We start from the raw sequence: 14651 nt of genomic DNA on the forward strand, positions 1-14651 counted from the left end.
CCCACTGTAATCAGTGGATAGGGCCAACAGTGGGCAGTGTCAGAACTGTCCCTGTCTGTGTATGATTACTTTCTGAATTGGGGAGAGGTGTGGGTGCGCAAACCGGCTAAAGGTTCGAGTGTCAATGTTTTCTGCTTGCAGCAGGGGTATGTATCTGATGCTAGAGTCAGCTGAAGCCAGTGTTCTGGTCTCCGGGTCTGTACTGGATGTCTCTGGTGCTGGAGGTGGAAAAGGGTCCCACTCTATGGGTGCCATCTGCAAAGGCACTGAACCTAGTAGTGGTGTGTGCCAGGTGCCTAGAAGTTGTATCAAACTGACTCCAGGGTGTGTGGTGGTCATCTTGATGTGGGAGCAACTAAGTCTGGGTGCAGTTAGTGGGCGTGTCATACCTGGTTGGTATGTCACACCAGCATAGTGTCTTTGGCGTGCAGCTCTGATGACACTGGTATCTATTGTGGGGTCTTTCTGAAGCTGCAAGCTCAAATATCTGTGGCCAGTGAGTAGTGGGGGACAGAGGTGGGCTGGTGTTGAGTGTGTTCTAGGCTTCAGGAGTTTCCAGAGGGTCCAGTGTTGTCGGCCATGCATCAGTTCCGCCAGTGTGTGCCTCTGTATTGGTGTGGTCCTTTCGGAGGCCGACAACTGGTTCAGGACGTCAGCAGTGGGTGCAGCTGATAGCATCTTCTGCATCTGCACCTTAAATGACCGGACAGACTGCCTGGTTTCACAATTGGAGGCTGAGTGGAATGGTACCATGGGAGCATTATGCCGTTCAAAGAGCAGACATCTTGAAACATGAAACTTCCTGGCAGATTAAAACTGTGTGCTGGACTGAGACTTGAACTCGGGACCTTTGCCTTTCGCGGGCAAGTGCTCTACCAACTGAGCTACCCAAGCGCGACTCACGCCCCAACCTCACAGCTTTACTTCTGCCAGTACCTCGTCTCCTACCTTCCAAACTTAACAGAAGCTCTCCTGCGAACCTTGCAGAACTAGCTCTCCTGAAAGAAAGGATATTGCGGAGACATGGCTTAGCCACAGCCTGGGGGATGTTTCCAGAATTCAGACTACATATGAAAACTTGGAAAATAAAAGTCTATGACAATGGGTCACATTTCTCTAAGGAAGGGGCCAGTAAAGTCCACATAGAAGCATTTCAATGAGTGCTGTGGTGCACGCTGAATGTGGAACCATTGCAGGAGTGCTGACTAGGTTGAAGCACAGGTCTCACAGGGGCAGGCTGTTGTCTCAGTATCCTGCATGATGCTGGGCCAGTAGGCATACAACCTTGTTAGTGCCTTCATGCTTGTCATCCCCAGTCATCAGTATGCAGGAGGTTTATGGCATGCAGATGCTTTGACTGCAGGATAACCACCTAAACATTGTTTTCACCCAGTGTCAACATCTATACTTCCTGAACCATTGCAATTTAGTTTCTTTGGAAAAAATGTTTGTAGTTTTGAAAGGGAATGATGAGAGACAATCCACCCGACCTTGGCAAATGTGTTTCATAACTTGTGTCTGGGGCTAGGGTTCTCAGCTGGATCCTTTGCAATTGGGGGTGCAGTAATAGGAAACTCTTGTAGGCAGTTTTGTAAAGTATAATTTATTTAAAAGTATAGTGTTTCCAGACTGTGTTGACCCGGCTCCACTTACAGTTGGGTGAACGTGTTGCTGATCTTTAAATTCAAATTTATAATTTTAAACTGAAATTGAATTTTAGACTCTGGAATAGATTATATTTGTTTTACTTTTGTAGCATTTTTTGATTTTCAGTTGTATCAGACTTGCTCATGCAGAGGGATTTTGTCTTAGTTGGCTTTTATAATTGCTCTGCACAACTCCTTAAAACCAATTGACAAACCTTTAACACTCCCTGTATCATGGGTTGGTCGGCAGAAAAATTAGTAAACAGAGCTTTCTGGTTAGCACGCAAATACTGCAAAACCTGGAGACTAAAACAGTGCACAGTTGCGTTAGAATCAATTCATTGTTATTAGAAGAAGAAAAAAGGAATTTTAGGGAGGTTTCTTCCTTCTATGTTAACTAATGCTTGGAGGATACACCAGATTTCATAGATACTGTGAATGGATTCCACCATAGAACTTTTCTAATTGAGATGGCTGCAATTCACCAAGTAGGTAGAAAATCCTCTGAGAACAAGGAAACAAAATGACTATTGTTCCCTTATTGTAAGGTTGTTCTGACATGGTAGGATTTTGTGGATCCTAACATGAAAGCATTATGGAAAGTACAGACATGTAAAGACACTACAAAACTAAAGAAAACAATGAGAAGGTAAATGGTAAGGAGAAATTGGTGGTATTTGATGACATTCAGCACACCTGTATTGCAGAAGTACTTAAGGTTTGGATGTATGTACTTGAATGGTGGATTCATTAACAACACATTCCTTTTGATTATGGATGCAGCAAGTAAAGATGTGCGAGCTTAAGATCATAAAAACAGTCTATTACGGGGCACTAGGTTGGCTGCTGCAGCTTACAGGACAACTAACAAACTTTTCGTACACCAATGTTGATGAGCTGCCATTATTCATCAAAGTGGATTTAGCCTCCTTGTAAGTTTTAAGATCATTTTATGTGGCTTATATAATAATAATGAAATGTGACTATTCATGTCAGTTTGATTCCAAATACGCTGTATATAGTAGAGACTAGGATCTTTCTTGTTACATTAGCTGTTCAGCTTCCCACATTGTTTCATACTCTTCCACACTATTGGATGCGCTTTGTATGAGAAAGAATCTGCTAAAATTGACATATGCTTTCCTTAGTACAGCAGTACTTTTAGTGGTATGTGCCAGCAGCCTAAGGTTAAATCTTATTTCTGGCCTGATTTCAAGCTCAAATTTTCATTGTAGACTGCACTTGATTGTAACACACAGATGTTGGTGAATGCTGCCAGCAACTCTTTCTGTATGTTGCTTGCACATATGTTTATAATTTAAAATGGTTTATGCCTTTCCCATCTTTTCTGAATCCTTCTCAACCTCTCGCCTCCTCCCACTTATTCATTGCCTATGCATGAAGTTGTTCAGTTTTCTAATGATCTTGTTCTCTTATAGGAACCAAGCTGAAATGTCCCATACATGTCGTGGCACAATAAGTTTGCATGGTGCATTAATACACACAGAAGATTCATGTACATTTGTTATATCAAATGGTGGCACTCAGACATTTCACATAAAGGCTGCCAATGAAGTGGAACGTCAGCGATGGGTTACTGCCCTAGAACTGGCAAAAGCTAAGGCTATCCGAGTGATGGAGTCAGGTAAAATGCATTTTAATATAAACTTCTGCAATTTTTTTTCTTACCACATAATATTACTTCATGTCCCTTTGGAGTTTGGTTAGAGAAAATAAAAGAAATAAAGCTGTAGTTCTTAATGTTTCTATTCAAATTTTTCTTTTTTGTCATAGGTAGAATGAGTAGCCTTTACTGATATTAAAATCTCTCTCTCTCTCTCTCTCTCTCTCTCTCTCTCTCTCTCTCTCTCTCTCTCTCTCTCTCCCCCTTATTGGGACACAATGGAAGATTATCATAATTTGAACCTGAAATTGTCCAGTCATAGTTTTTTGCCACTGAGATATTTTGAATTGCTTATGATTAATTTTCTCTTTTATTTGTGTAGCTGCTGTGTTACACAACACTCTCAAATGTTAGGCAAGATTGCAAGCTCTTGGATTAAATCATACAAAAAGGGCAGTTTTGTCAAGAATTTCAAAGAAATAACACTGTTTGGTGGGCTAGGGGGGAAATCAAATAATGGTAATCTCTTTGTACACAGATAATGTTTCTCAAAGAAGAAGGTTTAGTATGCCTTGAAAATTGCACATTATGATACAGTAAATACAGTAGGCATACTTGTTTCAGTCATTGAAGTTAAGACTTCAGCCAGTTTTATCAGTTCCTATGGAAACTTGTAAAAATAAATGAATCTGCAGTAGTGATCTTTTCCTCCAAATGGGACATTTGAACCTTTGTCAAGAAATTATGTAATAGGCTACAAGAAGCACTAGAGTGTAATCAGGTGCCATTAATTTTCAAGGAACTGGAATGAATAAGAAGTAGAAACTGTGTGTGTAATTCTGCAATTGTGGGCTGGAGATATTCACATAATACTTTTGAATTGACATACTTCAAGCTGAAATATTGAATTATGTAATGAAAAGTCACAGATTCACAGAGATTAGCTCCTGTCTAGGGTATTTTAAGAATGACTATTTGGAAATGAAAGAAGCATATTCAGAATAAAATCAGGTTGTGGCTTTAATCATTCCCGAATTGTCAATTTGTGTGTGTATCACAAAGAGTTTGTAGTTACAAAAACAAAAGTGGCTGACAGTAGAAGATCAAATGATGGAAACTCCGGGTAGAAATATCAACAATGTAGGAAAAGACAGATTGCTAATTACCCTAAAGAAGAGACATAAAGTTCCAAACAGGCAGAATTAAGAGACTCACCCAAAACAGTTCGTTTCATTTTGCATAAGAGCCTTAGCATTCATAACAGTTAGCTTGAGAACAGAAGGAATTTTTTTTCATCTAAGGGCTGCACAGCTCACCTGCTGCAGCTTACAGGACATACAGAACAAGCAACAGAACACTTGATCTATGCCAGTGTTGATGAGATGAGGTGTGTAGGATGAATTTTGAACTGTTAACTTGGGTGTTGTAGTGGCCATCATGGTCAGAGATGTGTTGCATGAACCAGTTCCATACTTCCCAAAAGTACGGTAAAAAAGAAAAGCAAAACACAAGTTCCTTTCCGTTGAAGCTGCCACAAAGTGTTCATATTTTCATTTTATCCGCTTTTCACCATTTAGTTATGCTAATCAATGATGCTTTCATAATGTTTGTCCATACTTGCTTCATCTTTTTTTTGTTCTATGTGCTTCTTTATTTACATTACCTGACATTGCTATTTTGAAGTAAATACTCTTATCTGTTATGCTGTTAATGTTCTGTGGTATGCATACTGCTGTATTACAATTAACAGGAGGTGTCAGTTAGACATGCATGCCTATTTTAGGAGGAAAATAATAGTCTTTGGATTCATATGCAAAATAGCTAACAGCATGTAATTTCTTAAGTTAAATTATTATAACTTTAGAATGATTTCTTTTATACATCACTAGTTTCAGAATTGTTTTAATGCTGCTATACAATTAAGGGTAAGAAAAGTTGGCGGATCAATATGTGTGTTCTAAGGATACCCACAGTTTTGAAAATCTTAGTATTCTTTGTCTGGGTGCAGTGATGTGACAAGTCCTTTTAACATGAGAAATTCATTTCATTGAGTATAATTACTTTTATTTTGTAGTGTGTGTTCTGAAATCGTGTGATACATGTAAGAATAACATAGTTGGCAATGCTTCTGCAGAGTTTCTTTCACTTATGAGCTGGTTTTCGATTTGTGAGGCCATCATTGATTTCAGCATATTGTAGTGAAAGATATAAAATTGATATTTTGTTGTAGAAATGAAATTAAAATGTGTTTCAAATGATCAGTCACATTTAGCAAATTTTCACATTTAATTGTCACATACTCTTTGGAGTTTTCTGTTAAAATTGTTGGTTAAAAGCAGAATTCTCCAGTCTTTCATTTTTTAGTAATTTATTCTAGTAACTGTATACCCATTGATGGTTGCTTCCATTATCACAGTGGTACTGTAAGTTTGTCTCACTGCTGTCTGGAAAGCCCTAATTTTATGTAGATTGATGGTCCACATTGTATCTTAACAAGGCATCAGTATATTCAATAAGGTTAACTAGGGTCATGGCTTTAGGAACATCAGATGCTTCTGCAGTGTGTTCTTTGTATATTTCTGTCACATTATCGTAGTGCTAAAGGTTATATATGTACCTTTGACTTTTGATGATTTTTACTCCTTTTTTTTACAACAAAATTAGTGTCACAGAAGGAGCTGGAGTCTTTAGCAGATTCTAGATGTTGTGTTTGTGGAACACAAAAAAATCGTAAAAAACATGGTGGCTTTTTGTGGTGTCACCCGAGTAGTGTAAGAATACACTTTGGATGGTGGTTAGTGGTCTATAAATGTATTATAGACATTGTAAATAAATCATCAGGTATTTCTGCCTCTGCACTGAAAAATGCTATTTCTTAGTGTTCCATTAATTGATGTAATATTGTGTTCAGTTTTTGTAATGTGTGGGAGTATAGTATTGGTGAACTAGGCATGATTTAATCATCAGTTTTCATATGCAATTAATCTTTGAATACTTATTTCACTTGTACAGATACACTTAGATGACCTGTTTAGCATTGACTTCTGTAATACAGTGTGACTATGCAGCAATACAAAGCTTATTTAAAAGACTACAGCATGTAAGATAATTTTTAAATGGAGATTTTAATATTTACTCCCATTAACAATGATCAGCAGTACAGTTAGAAAAGTCCTCCTCTCTAACCCCCCTCTTTCAGAAGTATCATTATGACCTTGCTGACAATTATGTCAATGAAAATAATAATGAGAACTTGTAGCTTTTTTGAAAGTTTTGGGCTCTCTACTGATACTGTGCAACATAGAAAATAAACAGAAATCATTTGCATACAGCTGAATAATATGTGGTATATAGAAGCATCTATCTGTACATTAACTTTCACTAGCTTTTAAGGTATTGGTCTTTTTTCTAGTTTACTTGTTTCACCAATCATCAGCGGTCTATGCTTCCCAGGTTACAGCACCGCTCCACGTGCAATCTTCTGTGGGGTGATATTATTGGCAGCCTTTGCATGGGATGGTAGTTCCCTAGTCTGGCTGCTGCTACTCTCCAAACAATGGTGCACTATGACACAGAATGTTGAAGGGCTCCATTACTTGTTCTCAGATGATAGGCACAGATGTGAAAAGACTGCAGTGTGATCCTCCCTTGTAGTGGTCAGATGCGGTCGATCACAACCTCGATGAGTATACCTGCCCTCACAATCCCATGGAGTCCAACACTGTCACATCTGAATGCCTCAAAAATCTGAATATTGCACAATTTAACCAATCAACCAAATGGAGGACCACAATGAAATCCCTTTCAAGCACTGGCAGTAGCTGATAATACTGTCTTACATGAGCATGCATCATCTCCATGTCCTTCAGTGTTCACTCAGCATCTGACACTGTTCCCACTCTTTATATACCCTGTCAGGACGGGTGACAACACTAAACATGAACAACATTAATGCACTCTGGTGACCTCCTACCTTTCACAGGGAATTGCAGCTCTATTCATTTACACATGTGCCAATAGTGTGTACATGTATTAAGTTACATTGGCATGCTAACATCTCTTCTCGGTGCTTCACTTTTTTTTTTGAGCCAGTGTAGCAAGTTTACTTTGCAAAAGTACAGAATATGATAAATTGTTTGAATCTTTATGATGGTGCTGTAATAAAATAGCCACTTCCACCCTCCCTCCCACCCCCACTAGGGTCAACAGTTTCTTAGAAAATTAGCAATAAAAATATCTTTTTGCACTTTAGTGTCACTTCTCATGAAGTTAAAGAAGCAAGCTCTTCCAATGTCAGCGTTGTTGTTGTTGTTGTTGGTTGTGGTGGTGGTGGATGAATATATTTGGTGACACAGGTTAAACCTCTCATTTTGATTAATTTTCACAAAATGATTTGCTGCGCTGGCATTTATAAGTAAAATGTGTTAGTAACATCAGTTCCTGTGTGCTCGTGTCATAAAATTTTATAGCGTGATTGGATGTCATCAGCAGAGTTTCGAGCTATGGCATCAGCAGAGTTTCCCACTATTACCAAATTGACCATTCCTTGATACCTGAGATGCCAGGATGTGTCCTGCCAGCTTAGTCTGTTTATTTTTATTATTTTTTTCTCTAGTTGCGGCATGAATTTCTTTCTTCACCCAATTTGATTCAGCACCTTTTCATTAGTTGTTTGATCCACCCATCTAATCCTTTGCATTCTTTTGTAACACCACATCCCAAAAGCGTCTACTATCTTCTTGTCTGAACTATTTATTATCCACATAGTACTTCCGTCCAAGGCTACACTACATAATTACATTCCTAATACTTAAACTTACATGCAGTGTCAGCAAATTTCTCTTTTTCAGAAATGATTGTTTTGCTATTGTCAATCTGCAGTCTCCCTACTTTGGCCATCATCAGTTATTTTGCTGCTCACATAGCAAAATTCATCTGTTACTGTTAATGTCTCATTTCCTCATCTAATTGCCTTGACACCACATCATTTAATTTGACTACATTGCATTGCCCTGTTTTTACTTTTGTTGATGTTCACATAATGAAATATTTTCAATACACTTTTCACTCAGTTGGGCCCAAAGAATGGTAGACATTACAATCCAACATTTTGAAAGGGAAGGTCCAGGCTAGCTGCAAAAGTTTAATATTCTTTATGACACCTGTTTCAGCTTTATTCCTGTTCTCAAGTACTATCTAGTTTAATTTGACATCCATATTGCATCTGTAATAAACTGTCATTGTCTGAGTCATAGTGACTATGTAACACTTGGTAATTATAAATATGTGTAATATGTTTTGACACTTATTTCATAATTTGTTTACTATAAAGTACAACTTGGCATTTATTTATTTATTTGGCATTTGTTTAGTATGATGCTATGTGTTTACAAGACAGTGTGAATTCTGTTCAACTGCTCGTCCAGATCATTTGCCATCTCTGGCAGAATTACAATGTCACTGGAAAAAGTCAGTGATTTAATTTCTTCCCTCTGAACTTTAATCCACTTTCCAAATTCCTCCTCCATTTCCTTTACTGCATGCTCAATGTACAGATTGAATAACATCAGGGGTACACTACAACGGTCTTACTTTTTTTCTCAATTACTGCTTTTTATTCATATTCTTTAACTGTTATACTGCAGCTTGGTTTCTACTTTTCATTCCCAATATTTTATACCTGCTACCATCATAATTCCGAAGAGTATGTTCCAGTCAACATTGTCAAAAGTTTTCTTTAAATCTGCAAATGCTATAAATGTTTGTTTGCTTTTTGTTAGCTCTTGTTTTGAGAGATGTCATAGAGTCAGTATAACCTAGCACATCCCTACATTTCTCCAGAACCCAAACTGATCTTCCCTGGTGTTGGTATCTACCAATTTTTCTGTTCATATGTAAATAATGTGTTTCAGTATTATGCAGCCGTGACTTATTAGGTTGACAGTTCAGTAATGCGTCTCTCAGCATTTACCTTCTTTTGAACTGCGATTATTACATTCTTCTTGAAGTCTGAGGGTATTTCACCTGTCACATATATCCTGAACACAATATGGAGTAGTTTTATCATGGATGATGCTCACAAGAATATCAGTCATTCTGAGAAAATGTCATCTACAGCAGGGGCCTTGTTTTAAGGTCTGCTTCATTTGCTGCATTTTTATATTTTCTCCTTTCGTTATTATCTTTTACGATGTTATGCAAGATTATCTACTGGGGCATGTGTTTTGGTCTATTTTATCCCCTAACGCCTTCATTATTTCATCTGTCAAATCTACCTACTTGCCTTTTATTGTATTCCATTCCCCTATTTCCGCCATTCATTACATAGCGGTCCCTTTGAAACTCCCAACAGAGTCTAATTCCTTCAATTTATCCAGGTCCTGACTTCTTAACTGCTTACCTTCCTGCAGTTTCTTTAGTTTTAATATTCAATTACACTACTGTTTGTAAAAAGTGAAACACTAAGAAGCAATGGCCTGCAAAATGCCACAATAAGAGGATGCTTATAACCATAGTAAGTGGTTTAAATAACAGAGAGGTGGCATGCACGTAGTCCCAACAGTGCCCCCTTTTGTGTAACTGTCCGTATTACGCAATGCTCAATCAGTGCATAGCCATCATGTGAAGTGGAAATGTGGTAACCGAGTGTCACTATGCCACACAAACATCACAGGGTGAACATCTTCGGAGGTGAGTCAACGACTGGCTGCCGGGAGCTGGGGCCTTCGCTTATATGGATATCGTAGAGGGCGCCACCGCACGTCACGTGGCGTCGATGTGCAGCTATCTCTGGCTATCGTCTGTTCTCTCGATTGCAGGCAATCAATTGTCACGTGATTGATGCAACGTCGACCGCCATATCTTATCCAATTTTAATCCTTCTTCTTTACGATTAAAATTGTATTGATGTTTGTGGATTTCAATTGCCTCTCTACACATACGTGTATAATAATGCGACGTCCTCGCTAGCACGCTGGTTTCACCAAATTTTATTTCGTGATCTCCATCCTTAAAAACATGTTCCACTACTGCTGATTTGTCGATATGTCCCAAGCGACAGTTTCTTTTGTGCTCCGTCAACCGTGTATTGATGCTTCTTTTTGTAGTTCCTATGTAAACCCTGCCACAACTGCACGGAATTTTATATACCCCTGGGGTGGCTAGGGGGTGACGAGCATCTTTTGTTGATCTTAGGCATTCACTAATTTTCTTAGTAGGTCTGAAAATGGTCTCTACGTGAAACTTGGCTAGTACTTTCCCAAAGCGATCCGTGATATTATGGATGAACGGAAGAAATACTTTTCCAGCTGATGGTTGTTGCTCTCTCCTATTTTTAGGCATTTTTCTATTTGGGTGAAGTGCTCGGTTAATCTCGTTTTTCGTATAACCATTTTTTGCAAAGGCTATTCGTAAATGATTTAGTTCTTCTTGTAAGTAGCCTGGTTCACAAATATTATTGGCCCTATCCCTTAATGTTTTTATGACCCCCCTCATTTGCCTAGGGTGGTGGTTTGAGTTCTTATGGAGGTAGCGATCAGTATGTGTACCTTTCCTGTAGACCTTATGGCCTAAGGTCCCATCCGCCCGTTTGATAACTGATACATCCAAGAAGTTAAGTTGTCCGTTCTTCTCCTTCTCCATAGTAAATTTAATCTTTGGGTTGATGCTATTTAAGTGTACCAGGAAATCATTCAAGTCTTCTTCCTCATGATTCCATATTACAAAGGTATCATCCACATACCGATACCACTTCGAGGGGCGTTTTTTGGCCGACTGCAGTGCTTGATGTTCAAAATATTCCATGAATAAATTCGCAATTGCGGGACTTAGGGGGCTTCCCATGGCTACCCCATCGATCTGTTCATAAAATTCGCCATTGTACTGAAAATAGGTCGAGGATAGACAGTGTTGGAACAAGGCTACTATATCAGTAGGGAACATATCGGCTATATGGGAGAGAGCTTCATCAACTGGAACCATCGTGAACAAAGACACTATATCAAAACTGACGAGGATGTCATTAGGACCGACAGTAATTTCCCTCAATTTCTCAATGAAATGTAGAGAGTTTTTAATATGACTTTCAGTTTTGCCTATGTAAGGTTGTAACAAAGAGGCAAGGTGTCTGGCTAGTTCTTGGGTAGGAGCTCCAATTGCGCTGACTATTGGTCTCAAAGGAACATCAGGCTTATGTATCTTTGGTAATCCATATAATCTCGGAGGATAAGCCTCCGTTTTACAAAGATACTTTTTAACTTCTGTAGGAATGGAAGACTGTTTTATCAGACGATTGGTGGCATTCAGCACATTCGTTGTGGGGTCCTTTTTCAACTTCTTGTATGTGCTGGGTTCCAGGAGATCACTGATCTTCTTGTGATAATCCTCAGTATTCATTAAAACAGTAACATTTCCCTTGTCAGCGGCAACTATAATAACATTCTTGTCTGCATTGATCTCTCGCAATGCCTTCCTTTCCCCTTGAGACAGATTGCTACTGGGTGGCTTAGCTTTGCGTAATATCCTGGAGGTTTCCATTCTAATTTCGTCAGCAGAATATGATGGTAACTGACGAATTCCTGCCTCTATACTAGCAATAATGTCCTCCATAGGAATCTTGGATGGAGTTATTGCAAAATTCCCTCCTTTAGACAGAACAGAAAGTTCTTCCTTAGACAACTCTTTTTCTGATAAATTAATAACCGTTTGGGAATTGTTTGGAATCGGTGTTTCCTGTCGACCCTCTTGTAGACGATCAAACTTCTTCTTCTTCTGCCTATTGGAAGACACTTCTGCACTAATCTCCATAGATCTAAATGCTAAACTGTCCACTTTGTTCCAATGACAAAACTGCATAGTATTGCTAATAAGTAAATGAAGATTTAGCAGTTGACCATCACATACCGCCAGTCCTCGTCGTGTCTAATGTATCCGCTCACGTAGTAATGCCAGTTCCATACGAGAGTAAATACGGTTAGCTTGTGCCGAATGAAACATTCTTCTAACTTTTAAAAACTTGGGAACTATACCGGTATCACGACAGCGTAGCAGAAACGTGAGTGAGCAAAGTTGTTGACCTTTCTTCTTGCGTAGGTTCTCCAGTCGTCGTACCCTAGTTGACATTTCCTCCCCGTAGAGGCGTCGAATCATTCCATGTAGGCTTTCACGGCCGGCGTCTTCATCAATAAACACTTCCGGGCTAAGTTGCCGTGGTCGATCTGTAAAACTTCTTCTCCCTAACGTTTCGTTCTCAACTACGGAGAACATCTTCGGAGGTGAGTCAACGACTGGCTGCCGGGAGCTGGGGCCGCCGCTTATATGGATATCGTAGAGGGCGCCACCGCACGTCATAAGACATGGCGGTCGACGTTGCATCAATCACGTGACAATCGATTGCCTGCAATCGAGAGAACAGACGATAGCCAGAGATAGCTGCACATCGACGCCACGTGACGTGCGGTGGCGCCTTCTACGATATCCATATAAGCGGCGGCCCCAGCTCCCGGCAGCCAGTCGTTGACTCACCTCCGAAGATGTTCTCCGTAGTTGAGAACGAAACGTTAGGGAGAAGAAGTTTTACAGATCGACCACGGCAACTTAGCCCGGAAGTGTTTATTGATGAAGACGCCGGCCGTGAAAGCCTACATGGAATGATCACAGGGTGAACTATCGGCATATGAACGCATTCAAACAGGACAGAATGATTGGTCTCCAGGAGATGAGCCTGTCATTCCATGACATCACTGCTTATACAGGGCCTTCTGCTTCAACAGGGAGGCACATGTAGAACCACTGGAGAGAAGGAGGCCATACACAACTATGACGGGGTTTGGGTGGCACAAGGTGATCACAGTGTGAGATGACTGCCATATTGTCCTCTTGGCCATAATGGACAGAACAGCTTCATCCACAGCGTTGGTGCAATGTTGGAGCACTGCAACAGGTGTGGACATGTCTGCGTCAATCTTTCTATGCTGTCTTCCGCAGGCTGGACTGGTGACATGCATACCATTGTGTCAGCTTCCATTACCCAGAACCCACTAATACCCAGAATTGCAGTGGGTGTATGAAGGTCTATGCTGGCATGTTGAGTGCCAAAATGTAGTGTTTTTGGATGAGTACCAGTTCAATTTGTCCTACAGTGATGGTCGCATATGCGTTTGATGCCGCCATGGTGAATGCAGTCAGCCAGACTCTGTTGTGGAACGGCTCAGTGGACATCTACATCTACATCAATACTCTTGCAAATTACATTTAAGTGCCTGGTAGAGGGTTGATCTAACCATGTTCACAATAATTCTCTATTATCCCAATCTCATACAGAGTGTGGAAAAAATGAACATCTGTATCTCTCTATGCAAGCTCTGATTTCCCTTATTTCATTATGATGAGCATTTCTCCCTATGTAGGTAGTTGTCAAAAAAAATATTTTCGCGTTCAGAGGAGAAAGTTAGTGATTGAAATGTTATGAGAAGATTCCGTTGCTGCGAAAAATGCCTTTGTTTTAAAGATGTCCACCCCACATCCCATATAATTCCAGTGACACTTCTCCCCTATTTTCCAATAACCCAAAACGTGCTGCCCTTCTTTGAACTTTCTCGATGTACTACATCAATCCTGTCTGGTAAGCACCCACATTGCACAGAATTATTCTAAAAGAGGGTGGATAAGTGTAGTGTAGGCAGTCTCCTTAGTAGATCTGTTACATTTTCTAAGTGTCCTGCCAATAAAACACAGTCTTTGGTTACCCGTTCCCACAACATTTTCTGTGTGTTCCTTCAATTTAAGTTGTTTGTACTTGTAATTCCTAGGCATTTAGTTGAATTTACGGCCTTTAGATTTGACTGATTTACTGTGTAACCAAAGTTTAACAGATTCCTTTTAGCTTATGTGGATGACCTCACACTTTTCATTATTTAGTTTCAATTGCCAATTTTTGCACCATAGAGAGATCTTTTCTTAATCATTCTGCAAATTGTTTTGATCTTCTGATGACTTTACTAGTCAATAAATGACAGCATTGTCTGCAAACAACCTAAGATAACTGCTCGGATTGTCTCCTAAATCATTTATATAGATAACGAACAGCAAAGGGCCTGTAACACTACCTTGGGGTATACCAGAAATCACTTCCGTTTTACTCGATGACTTTCCATAAATTACTATGAACTGTGACCTCTCGGACAGGGAATCACACATCCAGTCACATAACTGAGATGATATTCCATAAGCACTCAATTTCACTTGTGTGGTACAGTGTCAGAAGCCTTCTGGAAATCCAGAAATATGGAATCAATCTGAAATCAATTGTCAGTAGCACTCAACACTTCATGCGAGTAAAGAGCTAGATGTGTTTCACAAGAACAATGTTTTCTCAATCCATG

The 14651-nt window shown here is 39.6% G+C and overlaps 1 protein-coding gene across 2 annotated transcripts in view; it reads left to right on the top strand.

Moving 5' to 3' along the window:
* Positions 1–14651, top strand: part of LOC126204423 (oxysterol-binding protein 1) — a 289382-nt gene that overhangs the window by 69070 nt on the left and 205661 nt on the right. For both annotated transcript variants that reach the window (XM_049938811.1, XM_049938812.1), the window contains one exon: positions 3086–3291. In XM_049938811.1, the coding sequence (XP_049794768.1) occupies positions 3086–3291 (206 nt within the window). The remainder of the gene's footprint in view (positions 1–3085; positions 3292–14651) is intronic.

Source organism: Schistocerca nitens, chromosome 9 (genome assembly GCF_023898315.1).
Source record: "Schistocerca nitens isolate TAMUIC-IGC-003100 chromosome 9, iqSchNite1.1, whole genome shotgun sequence".
In the NCBI taxonomy this organism is placed as follows: domain Eukaryota; kingdom Metazoa; phylum Arthropoda; class Insecta; order Orthoptera; family Acrididae; genus Schistocerca; species Schistocerca nitens.